General features: G+C 39.1%; 1 protein-coding gene across 1 annotated transcript; it reads right to left on the bottom strand.

The window, feature by feature from the left end:
- Positions 1-1,680: 1,680 nt before the first annotated feature.
- On the bottom strand, positions 1,681-13,495 carry MTG2 (mitochondrial ribosome associated GTPase 2). The gene is made up of 7 exons (XM_065414479.1): positions 13,450-13,495; positions 12,495-12,707; positions 9,103-9,250; positions 6,911-7,026; positions 5,321-5,539; positions 3,341-3,479; positions 1,681-2,921 (listed from the first exon to the last, which is right to left on the bottom strand). The coding sequence occupies exons 2-7, from the start codon at positions 12,699-12,701 to the stop codon at positions 2,527-2,529; spliced, it is 1,224 nt and encodes a 407-aa protein (XP_065270551.1). The 5' UTR covers positions 12,702-12,707; positions 13,450-13,495; the 3' UTR covers positions 1,681-2,526.
- Positions 13,496-13,770: the final 275 nt, after the last annotated feature.

The raw sequence follows: 13,770 nt of genomic DNA on the forward strand, positions 1-13,770 counted from the left end.
GGCACCCCGGCTGAAGTGGGGCCGAGCCGCGTGGTGCGGCCCCTGACATGGCGCCCCAGCAGGAGCTCGCGGCGTGACTTAAAAGGTTCACGGGCTGGATCCGGCCTGCGGGCCGTAGTTTGCCCACCCCAGGTCTAGGTAATACTTAGTCCTGCCATGAGTGCAGGAGGCTGGACTAAATAACCTCTCAAGGTCCCTTCCAGTCCTACGATTCTATAATTGTTCTGGATGAATAATAAGGGGCATAGCTCTTCTTTCACATTATATACATAGATCTTTGCACTCGAGTAACTAAGGACCTGATTCAAGATCAGCTATGAGACTATGTGTAACTGAACCCAGCAACTGCCTCCATCATCAGCACCAGTTTGGTTGTGATAGCTTTCTTTGATCCAGACTTATTAGGATGGAAGACCAACGAATTACGAAGTGTGTTTACCAAGGAATACCAGTACATGGTCGGCGACCACATGGCTGCCAAGACCTTCAGTGGCACAAAAAGGCCACCAGTGATGGACACCAGTGAACACCCAGCCAGACTGTCTAAAGGGCATAGCTAGAGATTGATCCAGGTGGTACTCAATCTACAAGGAGGCTACATCTCTGAGATTTGCCTTGATTATTCTTCAAAGCTGATACACCAGGAAGGTTTGGGGCTTTCCTAAAAAAACCATTTGTACAAACAAAAAACAGCTGTTGATTCTGTATTTTGATATGACATTTTCCCCCAAGTGACAGGTGACAGGCTGGGCAGTGTAGAAATGGTAATGGGAGGAAGCCAGTCCATACACAAGATGATGACTGGGCTGAATGAGCCACTCTTGTAAGGATGTGCTCCTCATAAATGTTAGCCATGCTTGGGAATATACAAATTATGCCAAATTTGTGTGCACATCAGTTGAGGTTCGGAGAATCGTCACCTTCCCTATAGCAGGGGGAAGTTATTAAAAAGGAGCACTGCGGCTGATTTTTATCCTCCTCTGTAACTCACACTATTGCAGTTAGAGGAGAGGTGATGGCTGATGTTAAATTTAAACCTTAAAAATATCCACAGCATGAAATCTTCACTGCCAGCTAAATAAGCTTAGTTAAAAACCAATACTATTTTAGGGAATAAATGTTTCTATTTGGTCTAATAAAATATATTATAAAAACATCCTCTAACTGTCCTTAAGACCTGTCCTTTTAATTCCTTGAAAAGTGAAGCTGTATAGTATAAGATGGAATGTTTGTGAGCTCTGATGGTTCTCACTGTATTTTCTTGATATAATAAAAAAAAAAAAAATAGGGTGTTCACAACTTCAGATTATTGGCCTGGAAGTAAAAATTAATCTGATTCTTTTTATAGTCCATCATCCTTAGAAATAAATGCTGAACCAAGAACAATGGTCTCTCCTAACTTCGCATGTGTGTCTTATTCTCAGTATGCCAATAGCATATTAGAATTCTCTGTGGAAAGAGATCAACACGTGGTCTCCCAGTGTTGGCTTTATAGAGGAACAGCAGAGTCTGCCCATAAAAGGCAGCTTATATAAACAATCCATTTGGGGGAAAACGGCTTCGCCGTTGAGATTAAAGGGCATCATTCTACCTATGATGAACATGAAAGGATAGTACCATTACAGCAACTTCTGTTTCTCCTCTTGAGGCTCAATAAATGATATTAGGGTACACGTTCTGGATCTTCATCAGGACAGCAATATTAATAGTCTCACAGACATACAAAAATATACCTGGGAAAAGAACATGCATAAGAAACTACTTCTGAGGAAGAAATGACTTAATGAACAGCAAACGAACAGGAACACTGTCCACAAAAGAAAATAGGTGGAAAGAGAACATTTCCTGTCTGTGAGAATATAGCCCTAGCCTACTCCCAGTACAATTTGTGCAACTCATGATCACTTTAAAAGCCTAGTTATCACTCCGGGACCAAAAAATCGTCTAGTATAACCAACTGTAAGCCAGAATTTGTAAGCAAGTTTCCCTAGGTGACAAGCCAATTTGTTACGCACATCACCACAAGTCTCAAGCTTTTTCCAACAAAATGTAAAGGCCTCAAAAATAGGAGATGCTTATAGTTCAATTTGTTTGGTACAGTAATCGAGAACAAATCTACAGCATGTTGTGTCCTGTGCCCCATGCTTCTCCCACACATACATCATAAGAACAGCTGTACTGGGTCAGACCAAAGGTCCATCTAGCCCAGTATCCTGTCTTCCGACAGTGGCCAATGCCAGGTGCCCCAGAGGGAATGAACAGAACAGGTAATCAAATGATCCATTCCCTGTCTCCCATTCCCAGTTTATGGCAAATGGAGGGTAGGGAAACCATCCCTGCCCATTCTGGCTAATAGCCATTGATGGACCTATCCTCCATTAATTTATCTAGTTCTTTTTGAACCTTGTTATAGTCTTGGCCTTGATAAACATCCTCTGGTAAAGAGTTCCAGAGGTTGAACATCCTGTGATAAACGATGTTGTTTTCCTCCTCCATTCAGCCTAGGGTTCACGGGAGCTCCGGTTCCTACCATTTGACTGGGTTTTGTCTACGTGATTGTTCAGTATTTACATAAGCATCATACAAATCTCTTAGGTGCAACAATAATTCCTCCAGATTGTCTCCTGTCAATGCAGATAGTGGGATGACTCTCTGCTCCACTCGCTCCTTAAGTAGTAGTAAGTTAGCCTTGGACTGAGGAAGATCCATCTTATTCCCAATGACAGCATGAGGTCTCTTCGACAACCCTTCTTCATACTGCTCTAGTTCATATTTTAAGTCTTGGAGCTGAATCCATGGCTCAGACACAGACAGATCCACCACAAATAAGAGAAAGCGGCAGTGTTCTATGTGCCTCAGAAAGGCCAATCCAAGGCCCCTGTTTAGATGAGCTCCTCTTATTATACCAGGAACATCAGCAACTATAAACGAGAGAGAACTGAATGTGAACACAACATGTTTAACTTAAAGAGGTTCTATTTGTCTGTCTGTCAGTCTAGGTATTTATATAGCTCCCTTTCAATATAGTCTCTAAGAAAGCATTGCATGAGTTTGTCTGTCTATCTCCTTCAGCCCTGAAAAAAAATCAAGTAATTTCACCAGAGACACTGGATTCAGCTCAGAAGTCTGAGGTCAAGAGTATATATATGAAATACAATACAAGGTTTAAAATTTATTTCACATTTACATCAGGTTTGTAGCTCCCTAGAACTAGTAAGCTCCTAGAGAGTCATTTTTACAGTTTTATTTTTTTGTCTCAAGCAGGAACATAAAGGGAGACAATCAGATGTCACAACTAAAAGTAGTAATTATTATATAAACAAAATCTCGTAACACATACCTGCCACTTGTTCATAGTCTTGGTAGTGAACAATGCCTACATGTGGATTTAAGGTTGTGAACGGGTAGGGAGCCACTGCAGGCTTTGCATTGGAGATTGCTCGCAAAAGTGATGACTTCCCAGCATTGGGGAATCCCACCTGGAACACAAATATTCAACAAGGCCACAATTCCAGATTAACCAAAATAAAGAGAGAATGTTTTCTTAAAAATACGTATCAATGATTCTTTAGTAGTTGTCATAACTCAGAGAGCTGTACAGCCATTTGTGCACAAATGCATCAGTTTTGCATGCTCACATCTAAAGATATCTGGGCACACTTTTTTTCTATTTTTAATTTTTCATTATATCATTAACATATATGAGCTTTCCATACAAGCACGAACAAGACTTACTCATAACCTGCATTTATTACTGTAAAAGACCCATCTCCAGTTGGTCAGCCACTCGTCAGCTATGTATTTATGTTCAAATTCCAAAAAAGTGACCATACATTATAAAAATCTACTTGATTCTGACATAAGGCTTGTCATTTTTAACATGGACAGGATTTTCCATGCCATGGATGTTGGCGGATCTATCATACATCTGACTACTAGGAGTAACTATCACCAATGGGCCTTCCCCAGAATCAATCTCCTCATTTGGACTATAAGGTAACAGAATCATAATATACTCTATGGGTAAACTAACATTTTTCTCTTTATTCTTCTATTGCAGTCTCTCTCTGAGGCTAGTTTCCCCTCACTCCTAAAGCCTACATCTTGAAACACTTTCCTAGGAAGTCTATGCTTGCTGGGAGGAATGGTCTTAGAACAGCCTTAGGATATCCTGTCTGATCAGACAAGTGTGTGCAGAGTCAACAGCACTTACATGAAACAATCAGATTTTCCAGCCTGCTGGGGATAATCATTCTGAACAACTGCCATAATAAGTATGGTAGAGATCTGGACGCTCATGGATTCACCTTGTCAATTTTAAGCCCCGATAATGCTCCCATTAAAGTCAGTGGCAAAATTCCCATTGGCTTCTATGGGCACAAGCTGGATTTAGTGCTGCCAATTTAAGACCGAGAGGAGATTGCCTAGGCTAAGATACAGCTAAGTTTATTGAACCACCTATGCTGGTTCACTTCTTTTTCTTTACAAAGCTCTTCTGGGCCGGACAAACGTTGCAAGATACATGCACTTTATGTACTGTTGTAAAATAAGGGTTTGTTCAACAGCTCCACGAGAGAGATCAAAAAATTGCATGGATTTAAAAATGAAATCAGCTGAAACAATAAATTGACTTAGCATTAGCATACCATTCAAACTTAAATGCGAAGGCAAAATTTACATATCTGAAACCTATACAAAAAGCTAACAAAGTTTAATACCAATAACAATGCAAAGTAAAGAGACTGAAGGGTGATTATGTTTTTGTTAAAAAGGGATGTTATTTAAGAGCCATTAGTGTTCCTTGATGGTTTCTAGCTGTAACATGCTGTCTCAGGGCATGTCATCACGTCTCCCAGAAACAGCTTGTCCAATTACTTTAAAAGCAGCATACAAAAGTTCTCCTTCAGTGGCAAAAACCCCTAAGTGCCAAAGACTGGGGGTTTGATCCCTGATAACTTGGCTGCCTGTATATATTCAAGCCCTCTGTTATGTCAAGACATATTCTAAAGAGACATTTATGGGAGACTGTTTTATTATTGCAATTATTACTGAAGCCTGTACCTTGTTTCCTGTTGATTTGGCATGAAGCCTTTTACCAAAGAGATATGGCATCAAGTTATATATAAAGCAGTAACAAAAAAGTGACAGAAGGGCAAATCACTCAGGATATTCCTCTACTAAGTAATCATTGACATTCATCTCCCACACAAACTTGCTGAGAGAACAAAATATAACAAAGCAACATTCTTTCGTCAGCTAGTCAAGTGACATCCTGGAAGTGTATAGCAAAGGTTAACAAAACAAAAAAGGCAATACCCACCAGCCCTGCATGTGCCATAGTCTTGAGCTCCAGATAGAGGACTCTTTCCTGACCTGATTCTCCTAGAGTAGCTGTCATTGGTGCTCGATTCTCATTGGACAGAAAGAACTGGTTACCCTTCCCTCCAGTTCCTCCATAAGCGGCAACATATTCTTCGCCATGCTGAGCAAGATCAGACACAATTTTCCCATCCTCCTTAACTAGAGTGCCTACAGGAACCTTGAAAAGAGAGAAAGTCCTAAGCAAAAACAAACTATGAAAGTTCAAATACTTAACAGCTGTTCCCGGCGGCTGGGGATGTTTTCAGGGTCTAGCTAACACCACAACCTCCATCTCCCAGCTGGGTGAAAGTGTGAAGAGAGTCATTAGGACCCAGATCTAGCAAGAGAGACCAAATAAGCACTCTCACTCTAGACCCAAACAGCACTGACAAACTGTCTAAATGTTGGACATTTAGAACTTTAATGGTACCATACTTTTTTGTGTGTGTGTGTGGCCTTTTTGTGTTCCCAGTCCCAGGTATCACAAAGTGGTGGTGAACCAATTCAGGATACCAACATAAGCAGATTAGGGATCATATTGGGTAGCTAAAAGGCAAGGTAAGAATGATTTATATTTTAAAACAAATTAAAAAATAAGGAAGCAGCAACAGACATAATCAGACGGGAATTTGTTTTTGTTTTTTAATTAAAAAAACTGAACCAACGTGATGTATTACTATTACCACCTTGCTGTGGTGTGCATGCGCGTGTGTGGTTTGTCTGGGTTTGGTCTTCCTCTCTACCTGAAAAAATGCTTACCTGATTTTGGGCATGACCACAAATAAATTATCATCAATACATAAAGTCACGCCCCAACAGCTGACACAGCTCCAAAACAGACTCTGAAGATTGACTTTATGGATAACACTAAATACAGGTATAAAGCTTAGGGCTGTATCTACCGTAGGCAAAAAAGGTGCTTTTTAACGTGTGTTAACTAGTGTATTGAAGTCTTAGTGGAGACAAGGCAAGTTGTAGTTTTAAATATATTAGTTGGTCAACATAAGCCCTAGCTAACGTGTTAAAAATACATCTCGCTTCTAAGCCTTGTCTTCACTAGAAAGAAAGGAAAACCTCCCTTCATTTGTGCTAATAAAGCATACGATAAAGTGTGAAATCTGTTCTCACATGGGATCTGCAGACAAACTGTCAGAACAAACAACATTGCTAGAATATATATATATATATATATATATATATAGTCATGAGCTTGGAAAGCATAGTAGGGATAAGCATCAAAATGGACATGTCCCAAGTTGTGTGTGTGATTGCACTGCCTATATGAATTCTAGAAGCAAAGGCTGGTGAGTATTTGTTTTAGCGAGATGCAGCATGCTCTTTCAGAGAGGTTCTGGTGTGTGAACAATGAGAACAAAGTGGTTTGGTCATGCCTGTGTGTGAACCAGCTCAGATGCTATAAACACTCACTTTGACTAGTCCCACTAGGACTACTCACATGCATAAAGTTACTCACACAGATAAGCTTTTGCAGGACTGAGGCCTGAATTCTCACATAAAACTTTCAAAATAGTCAGCAACAGTATCTTACTTTAATATATGTGTATCCACCATTGGCTCCGTAACAGTTTTTGCTTCTCCCTCTTTCTCCATCAAAGCCTCGATACATTGGGAGGACTGAAGCCAGTGATTTGATTTGCTGGTCAGCTATAAAGCAAAACACACACTTTAAAAATAGAATTGCTGATCCAAAACCAGAAAGTTAGAAATCTCTTCTCCCCTTGAAAGATGCAAGTAACTCCAAATAACAGGGTAAGAGACAAATGAAACTAAAAAACAGGTATATCTGATGAGCCGATTTAGTGCTTTTGGAAATAACTTCTAATTTCAGAGCAAAACACAAAAGTCCTAGTCTTCCCAAAACATCAAAACATTAACCACTGTAAAAAACCTCTGACAAAACCTCCACTCTTTGTTCTCTGTTTCTGTTAAGGAAAATCAAAGTGGATAAAGATTGAATATTTCTTTTTAAATTAAAAAGTTGGATTTTTTATTTAATTCATTTTTAAAAAAAGACAAATTAAATACTTTTGTCTTTTTAAAAATAAACCTATTTAAAATTATGACAACCGATATTAAGGGCTAATCTTATACTCTATTAAAATCATTTACATTAAATAAAAAAAAAATATTCAGTTTGTTTGCTACCAAAGTTTTAAAGAAAGTCAAACCAGTGAACTTGTGAGTCACTGGCTAAGTACTTGAAACCAGAGTTTGTTGAAGTGCTAAACTAGGTTTTGACAGCAGCAGCCTCTTCCACAAGTGTAAAGAGAATATTTTCTTCTATGTTACTTATTCAGCTAGTTAAATTCAATGACTATTTCATTCAAAGTTAAGTTACTGATTGGAAATTAAGCAGGAAGGTTTGTTGTCCTCTTTCAATCTATGAATAAAAACGAGGTGAGAGTATGAGATCTACTACTTCTAAAATCTTGAAAGACATGGTGACCAAAAACAACCAGTTCAACTCACTAAGTCCAGATACTTCCTTTTTTAAATAAATCAATTAGTTTTAAATGCAAAACCTGTTTTGATTAACTTACTTTTTTCCTTATGTATCCAGCATATTTCAGATAGTTTTATTTAACTAATCAAAAACAAATGTTCAAATACTGTTTTTGTGCATTTTTCAATGAATTCTAATTTCCATTCAAATGCAACTTGACACAAATCATGAATAAAAAAAGAATCTAGTAAATAAGAAATGTCATTTTCCATTTGTCATCATAAAAAGTGTTTAAAATGAATCTTAATAAATTTATGTTAAGCTATATAATTGCTTAAATAAATGTGTACAGATATCCTGCTGGTTAGCAAAAAGAAGTACCCAATTTAGTGTCAAGGCTATACTTAGTTACAAATCAATATGTTTAATGTTTACCAGCCAATCAGAATCAACCTTTCTTTAGGAAAATAACTACAAAGTACAAATGCAAAACAAGTTTAAAATCACTGATTTAAATCAACCTAGGGAAATTCTCTGCTTTGAGTGTTCCACAGATGTTATGCCAATTAGTAGTTTCAAGTCTGTTTTAAAGGTCATACACTATATCCATTTTTATGTGTGTATTTTATTCTTCTCGGATTCTTACACCACTCTCATTCATATAGTAGTACCTGAGAGTCTTCCAGAAGTGCATTAAGAAACATCTAGCATCTGTCATATTTGTTCTTTTTTTCTCCCAAGAGGTTATGTTAGATTTTTTTTTAGTATTTATCTAGCTTACACTTTTGTAGCATTTTATGTTTGCTGTGCCATGCATTTTTATTACTAAAGGCAAAGTCAAAGAAGCACACCTGGAATGTGTGCGTTTAGTTCTATAAAGAATAAATGTTGGCTTTACTCCCTGCTTCAGGAGCAATCTGTGTCAGTGTGGGAAGATGACAGAGTATTTTAGCATTTTCCAAGGCATGTGCTATGAGATATTAAAAAGGTATTAGATTTTCAAATCAGTTTGACCTGAAATATTTTCTAGCTAGATCATGTAAGAATATCAGTGTCATTCACATCCCCTTCACAGTGGCTGTCCTTGGAAGTATTGCAAAGAACAGATGGAGTTAAGAAAAAGAAAAACATTTCCCTGTCATATATATTTATTAGTTCTATCACTCAAACTCAGTTTGTGGAAAGACATCAAAAATACCTTTAAACAAAGGGACAATATTTAACAAGCCATCCCTTAATCTGTGGTATACAAGACAAAAAGGATATGCAACTTTTACCTTTCAAAATAACATGGCCCCCATCTCCTCCGTTTCCACCATCAGGACCTCCAAACTCTTTTCTAGGCTCACTATGAAAAGAGTTAATACCCTGTCCTCCGCGGCCTCCAATCACACACACTCTTCGATGATCTACAAAATATCGGGTCTGCAATGGAGAGATGGTTTCATATGATTTCTCTACAGTTTAGTGAAACTGTATCAGACCTCTGTTTCAACAACCTGAAGGTTTCTACAAAACATAGCTATCTTTAAGCGTCAGGAATTCCAATTTCCATTTGAAAATCAAAACCTATAGCATAGCTACAGTTCAGACATCAACCAAAGAAAGCCCATTAATCTAGCAATTATCTTGAAGGATGTACACAGAATCACACATGTTAAGAGACCCTTAAAACACAAACATCTAACATACATCTTTGAGTTTCCATTGGCAAAGAATTCCAGAGAGAAGATGCTCAAAGATCATCCTCCCTAACTACGTATATTAGGAAACTATTAAAATGCTAATGAACATCTACTGAAAAAAAATAAAAAAAATGGGTGAGGTAATATCTGGACCAACTTCTGATGGCGAAAAGGACAAGCTCTGAAGCTTACACAGACCTCTTCTTCCAATGAAAGAAGCGAGGAAACTCAGTAACCTAGGTAGTTGGCAGTACATGGGAAATTTTAAAAAGGCCAGTCTAAGCATATTTAAAAGTCTGTATGCTCCATGCTAACTAAATTTAGAGTTTCCAACCACTGCTCTGACCTGGAATTTGTAAGAACTCTTCCAACAGAGTGGGAAAAACTGAAGGCATTTTGTGCATGGAGTCCAAAAAAAAAAAAAAAAAAAAGTACAGTGAACTATGGATGATCCAAGAAAGATATGTGGGTCTCAGCAGCACTAGGATATAAAAATAGCAAGCTATAATAATACTGTAAAGATGAAACTGTTCTCTGGCACAAGCTATCATTCACTCCAAGCTAACTTAGACTGAACCTCAAGATTTGGCATTAGACTTCTGCAATAATAAGCAGCTAAACTCCTTACTGCTTATCTGAAATATTTGAACCTCAAGCCTACAAACCTGGGCTGGAAAGTTACAGGAGACTCTCTGAAGAGAACCTATGGGCAGGGACTGCATCTTTCTTATATGATTGTACAGTAGCTAGCACAATCCTGATTTGGAAGCTCTGTGTACTATTGCAATACAAATATTATCACCTAGCACTTTTGTTCTACTCATGAGCACAAAATGGAAGGAATGAGGCATTCAAATATTTGAGAAATGAGTAGATTTGGTTCTTATACATGAGCTAAAGTTTGCATAATGGATGAAGGGGAGGGCTATTTTCTGGTATCAGTTCACTACTCCAATTATGCCATTCTTCATGCAAACTTCAATCTTCATTTAATAAGACAGAACAGTCCAACACATCAAGAATTTAAGAAAAGGTCTTTCTTGGGAATGGGGCAGGGTGAGGATCACTAAATACTTCCTATAGGCAGTGGTCCAGTGGTTAAAGCAGGAGACAGTGTGAAGAGTCCTAGATTCTGACCCCAATTCTGCCACTGATTTATTGCATTACGTTGGGCAAGTCATTTTAACTTCTCTATGTACAATAGGGTTAATAATACTTATCCACCAATCTTTGGAAAATTTTCTGGGGCTCCTCAGATGAAAAGTGCTATAAAAAGTATTGGCATGTACATAGGTATTTTCTTGTGTGTCAAGATGTAGAGAAAAATTTACTTACAAATGGTAATACAAGAATCTAGTAACACGCCAAGGGACTTTACAACCAGGTGGAGAATGGCAGATATTTTTTAAAATATTAAAATAGCTTGAGTGGTGAAAAATTCTGTTACTAGTAAAGTGACACACAAGCACCTGAGAAAAATCCAATTCTTGAATAACCAAAATTCCTTTTGCACAGTCACCAGTACAGCAGAATCTCAGCATTACAAACACCAGAGTTATGAACTGACCGATCAACCACATAGCATACTTCCAGTTCCAAATGAGGTATCAGGCAGCAGCAGACACAAAATAAATAAATAAAATAAAAAGCAAACATAATAAACTAATAACAAAAATAAAGGGAAAATTTAAAAAAAGATGTGTCAAGGAAATTATTTCTGAGCTTGTCATTTAAATTAAGATGGTTAAAAGCAGAATTTTTCTTCTGCATAGTAAAGTTTCAAAGCTCTATTAAGTCAGTGTTCAATTGTAAACTTTTGAAAGAACAACCAAAATGTTTTGTTCAGAGTTACGAACAACCTCCATTCTCGAGGGGTTTGCAACGCTGAGATTCTATCATAAAAATGTGACCGTTGCTAAAAAGCCTCTTTTTTCAAATGTAGTTAGCACCACCAAATGGCAAAATTGAAAACTGTTGTTTTAAATTAACTAGATGCAATTATTGCTTATTATAAAAAATGAATTCATTTCCCTGCAGCTGAAATATAGAACCAAAAGGAAGCACCTAAACAAAAATGAGAAAGCCTATGATTAACTAGCCATTAAATTTAGGCAATTTGGGAGCTACATAATTTCTTTAAAAAAAAAAAAAAAACAAAAAAAACAAGCAAAACACTAATTGAACTTTAAAATGGCAACTGTCTAAAAAAACAATAATGTATTGTTCTATGTCATTTTTCCAACCCAAAAGAGAATTATGATAATTAAAACCTCTACAGCAGTAGTGGTTCTCAACCTTTCCAGACTACTGTACCCCTTTCAGGAGTCTTTGTCTTGCGTACCCCCAAGTTTCACCTAATTTAAAAACTACTTGCTTACAAAACCAGACATAAAAATACAAGTGTCAGAGCACAGTATTACTGAAAAGTTGCTTACATTCTCATTTTTTGCCATATAATTATAAAATAAATGAATTGGAATATAAATACTGTACTTACATTTCAGTGTACAGAATATAGAGTAGTATAAACAAGTCATTATCTGTATGAAATTTTAGTTAGTATTGACTTCGCTAGTGCTTTTTATGTAGCCTGTTGTAAAACTAGGCAAACAGCTAGATGCGCTGATGTACCCCCTGGAAGACCTCCGAGAACCCCCAGGGGTACATGTACCCCTGGTTGAGAACCACTGCTCTATAGTGAAGCAACTTCTATAGCTACTACTACCACTGAAGTCATCATGAATAACGTTCACTATGAACTGAGATTTTTATTACATGAAATACTTATTTACAACTATTTTTTATTTTTTCCACTATTCAAAAAGTTAATTATATTTCATAAAAATATTTCCTTATAATGTCAACGGTAAGTGGGGAATATACACAAAACACTCATCTCTGGGAGTGGTGTAGTCATTTAGCATACAGCAAGTTCTTTAAACGTATAGTAGGTTAGCCTATCTGAATTTCAGTTTAGACTTTACCAGCTTCTTTTCTGATATTGCTCTTTTTTGTTTCAGCCGTTCATTTTTTGCACACTTTGCACAGCTTGTGGAAAGAATCCTCTGCCAGCTCTTAACCTGCTGCTGCAATAAGCAAATCTGTATATGTGGTGAATATGCAGGTCTCCATTGCCGTAAGCCGTCCAACAAAACCCATGTTCTTGATGACAAGATTTTAGATACCAGCATATCCACCTAGAAAATGAAAATTATAGACAAAGGAACACCACTAACTAAAATTTACCTTTGTGGCTCTAGAAACAACTGTTTCACATGCGAATCAAGAGAGCAAAAAATCGGTTTACATAATGAAACACATAATGGGTTAGAAACGCAAGGTCCAAGGATTGATAAATATTTCACAAATATTTTCTAACTCAATCGCTCTACTATCCTTCTGAGAGTCAGACACCAAGCACATATACCTCCCCTAAACTGATTTCCCTTCACTAATGCCTGTGCATATGCATTCATTACTGCAGGGCTGTTCACAAGCATGGACTATATATAATATGCAGAACCTCTATTTACTCAGCAGCAGAGAGCCAGCCCCCCCCCCCCACTGCCCCAGAGCCAGCCCCTGCGCCCTCCCCCTCCCGCTGCCCCAGAGCCAGCCCCTGCACCCTCCCCCTCCCGCTGCCCCAGAGCCAGCCCCTGCACCCTCCCCCTCCCGCTGCCCCAGAGCCAGCCCCTGCACCCTCCCCCTCCCGCTGCCCCAGAGCCAGCCCCTGCACCCTCCCCCTCCCGCTGCCCCAGAGCCAGCCCCTGCACCCTCCCCCTCCCGCTGCCCCAGAGCCAAACCCTGCGCCCTCCCCCTCCCGCTGCCCCAGAGCCAGCCCCTGCACCCTCCCCCTCCCGCTGCCCCAGAGCCCTCCCCCTCCCGCTGCCCCAACGCCATCTTCTCTTCCCCAAATCCGAACCCCCTCATAGTACCCACCAACTGCGAGGAACTTTCCTGTGGTGGACCCGCCCACTAATACCACGTTCTCTTGGACGCAGAGGTCACGACCTCACGCACGTTACGTCATCGCCCGTCAGATTGGCGCACGCGCAGTTCTTTCCCCTTCCCCCTCCCGTAGGTAAGAAAAGCGCGGGAAAACTATTGCGGTCAAATGCGGGCCCGAGCCGCGCTATCCCTTCCCCTCTTGGCTTTCAGCCGGCGGAGTGCCCGCTCCTCCCCCCGACATCGCGCCTGTAAGCACGCAGGAGCCTGGGGCTGGGCGAAGAGCCAGCTCATTAGATGGCCTCCAGTCACCCG

This window comes from Emys orbicularis, chromosome 12 (genome assembly GCF_028017835.1).
Source record: "Emys orbicularis isolate rEmyOrb1 chromosome 12, rEmyOrb1.hap1, whole genome shotgun sequence".
NCBI lineage: Eukaryota > Metazoa > Chordata > Testudines > Emydidae > Emys > Emys orbicularis.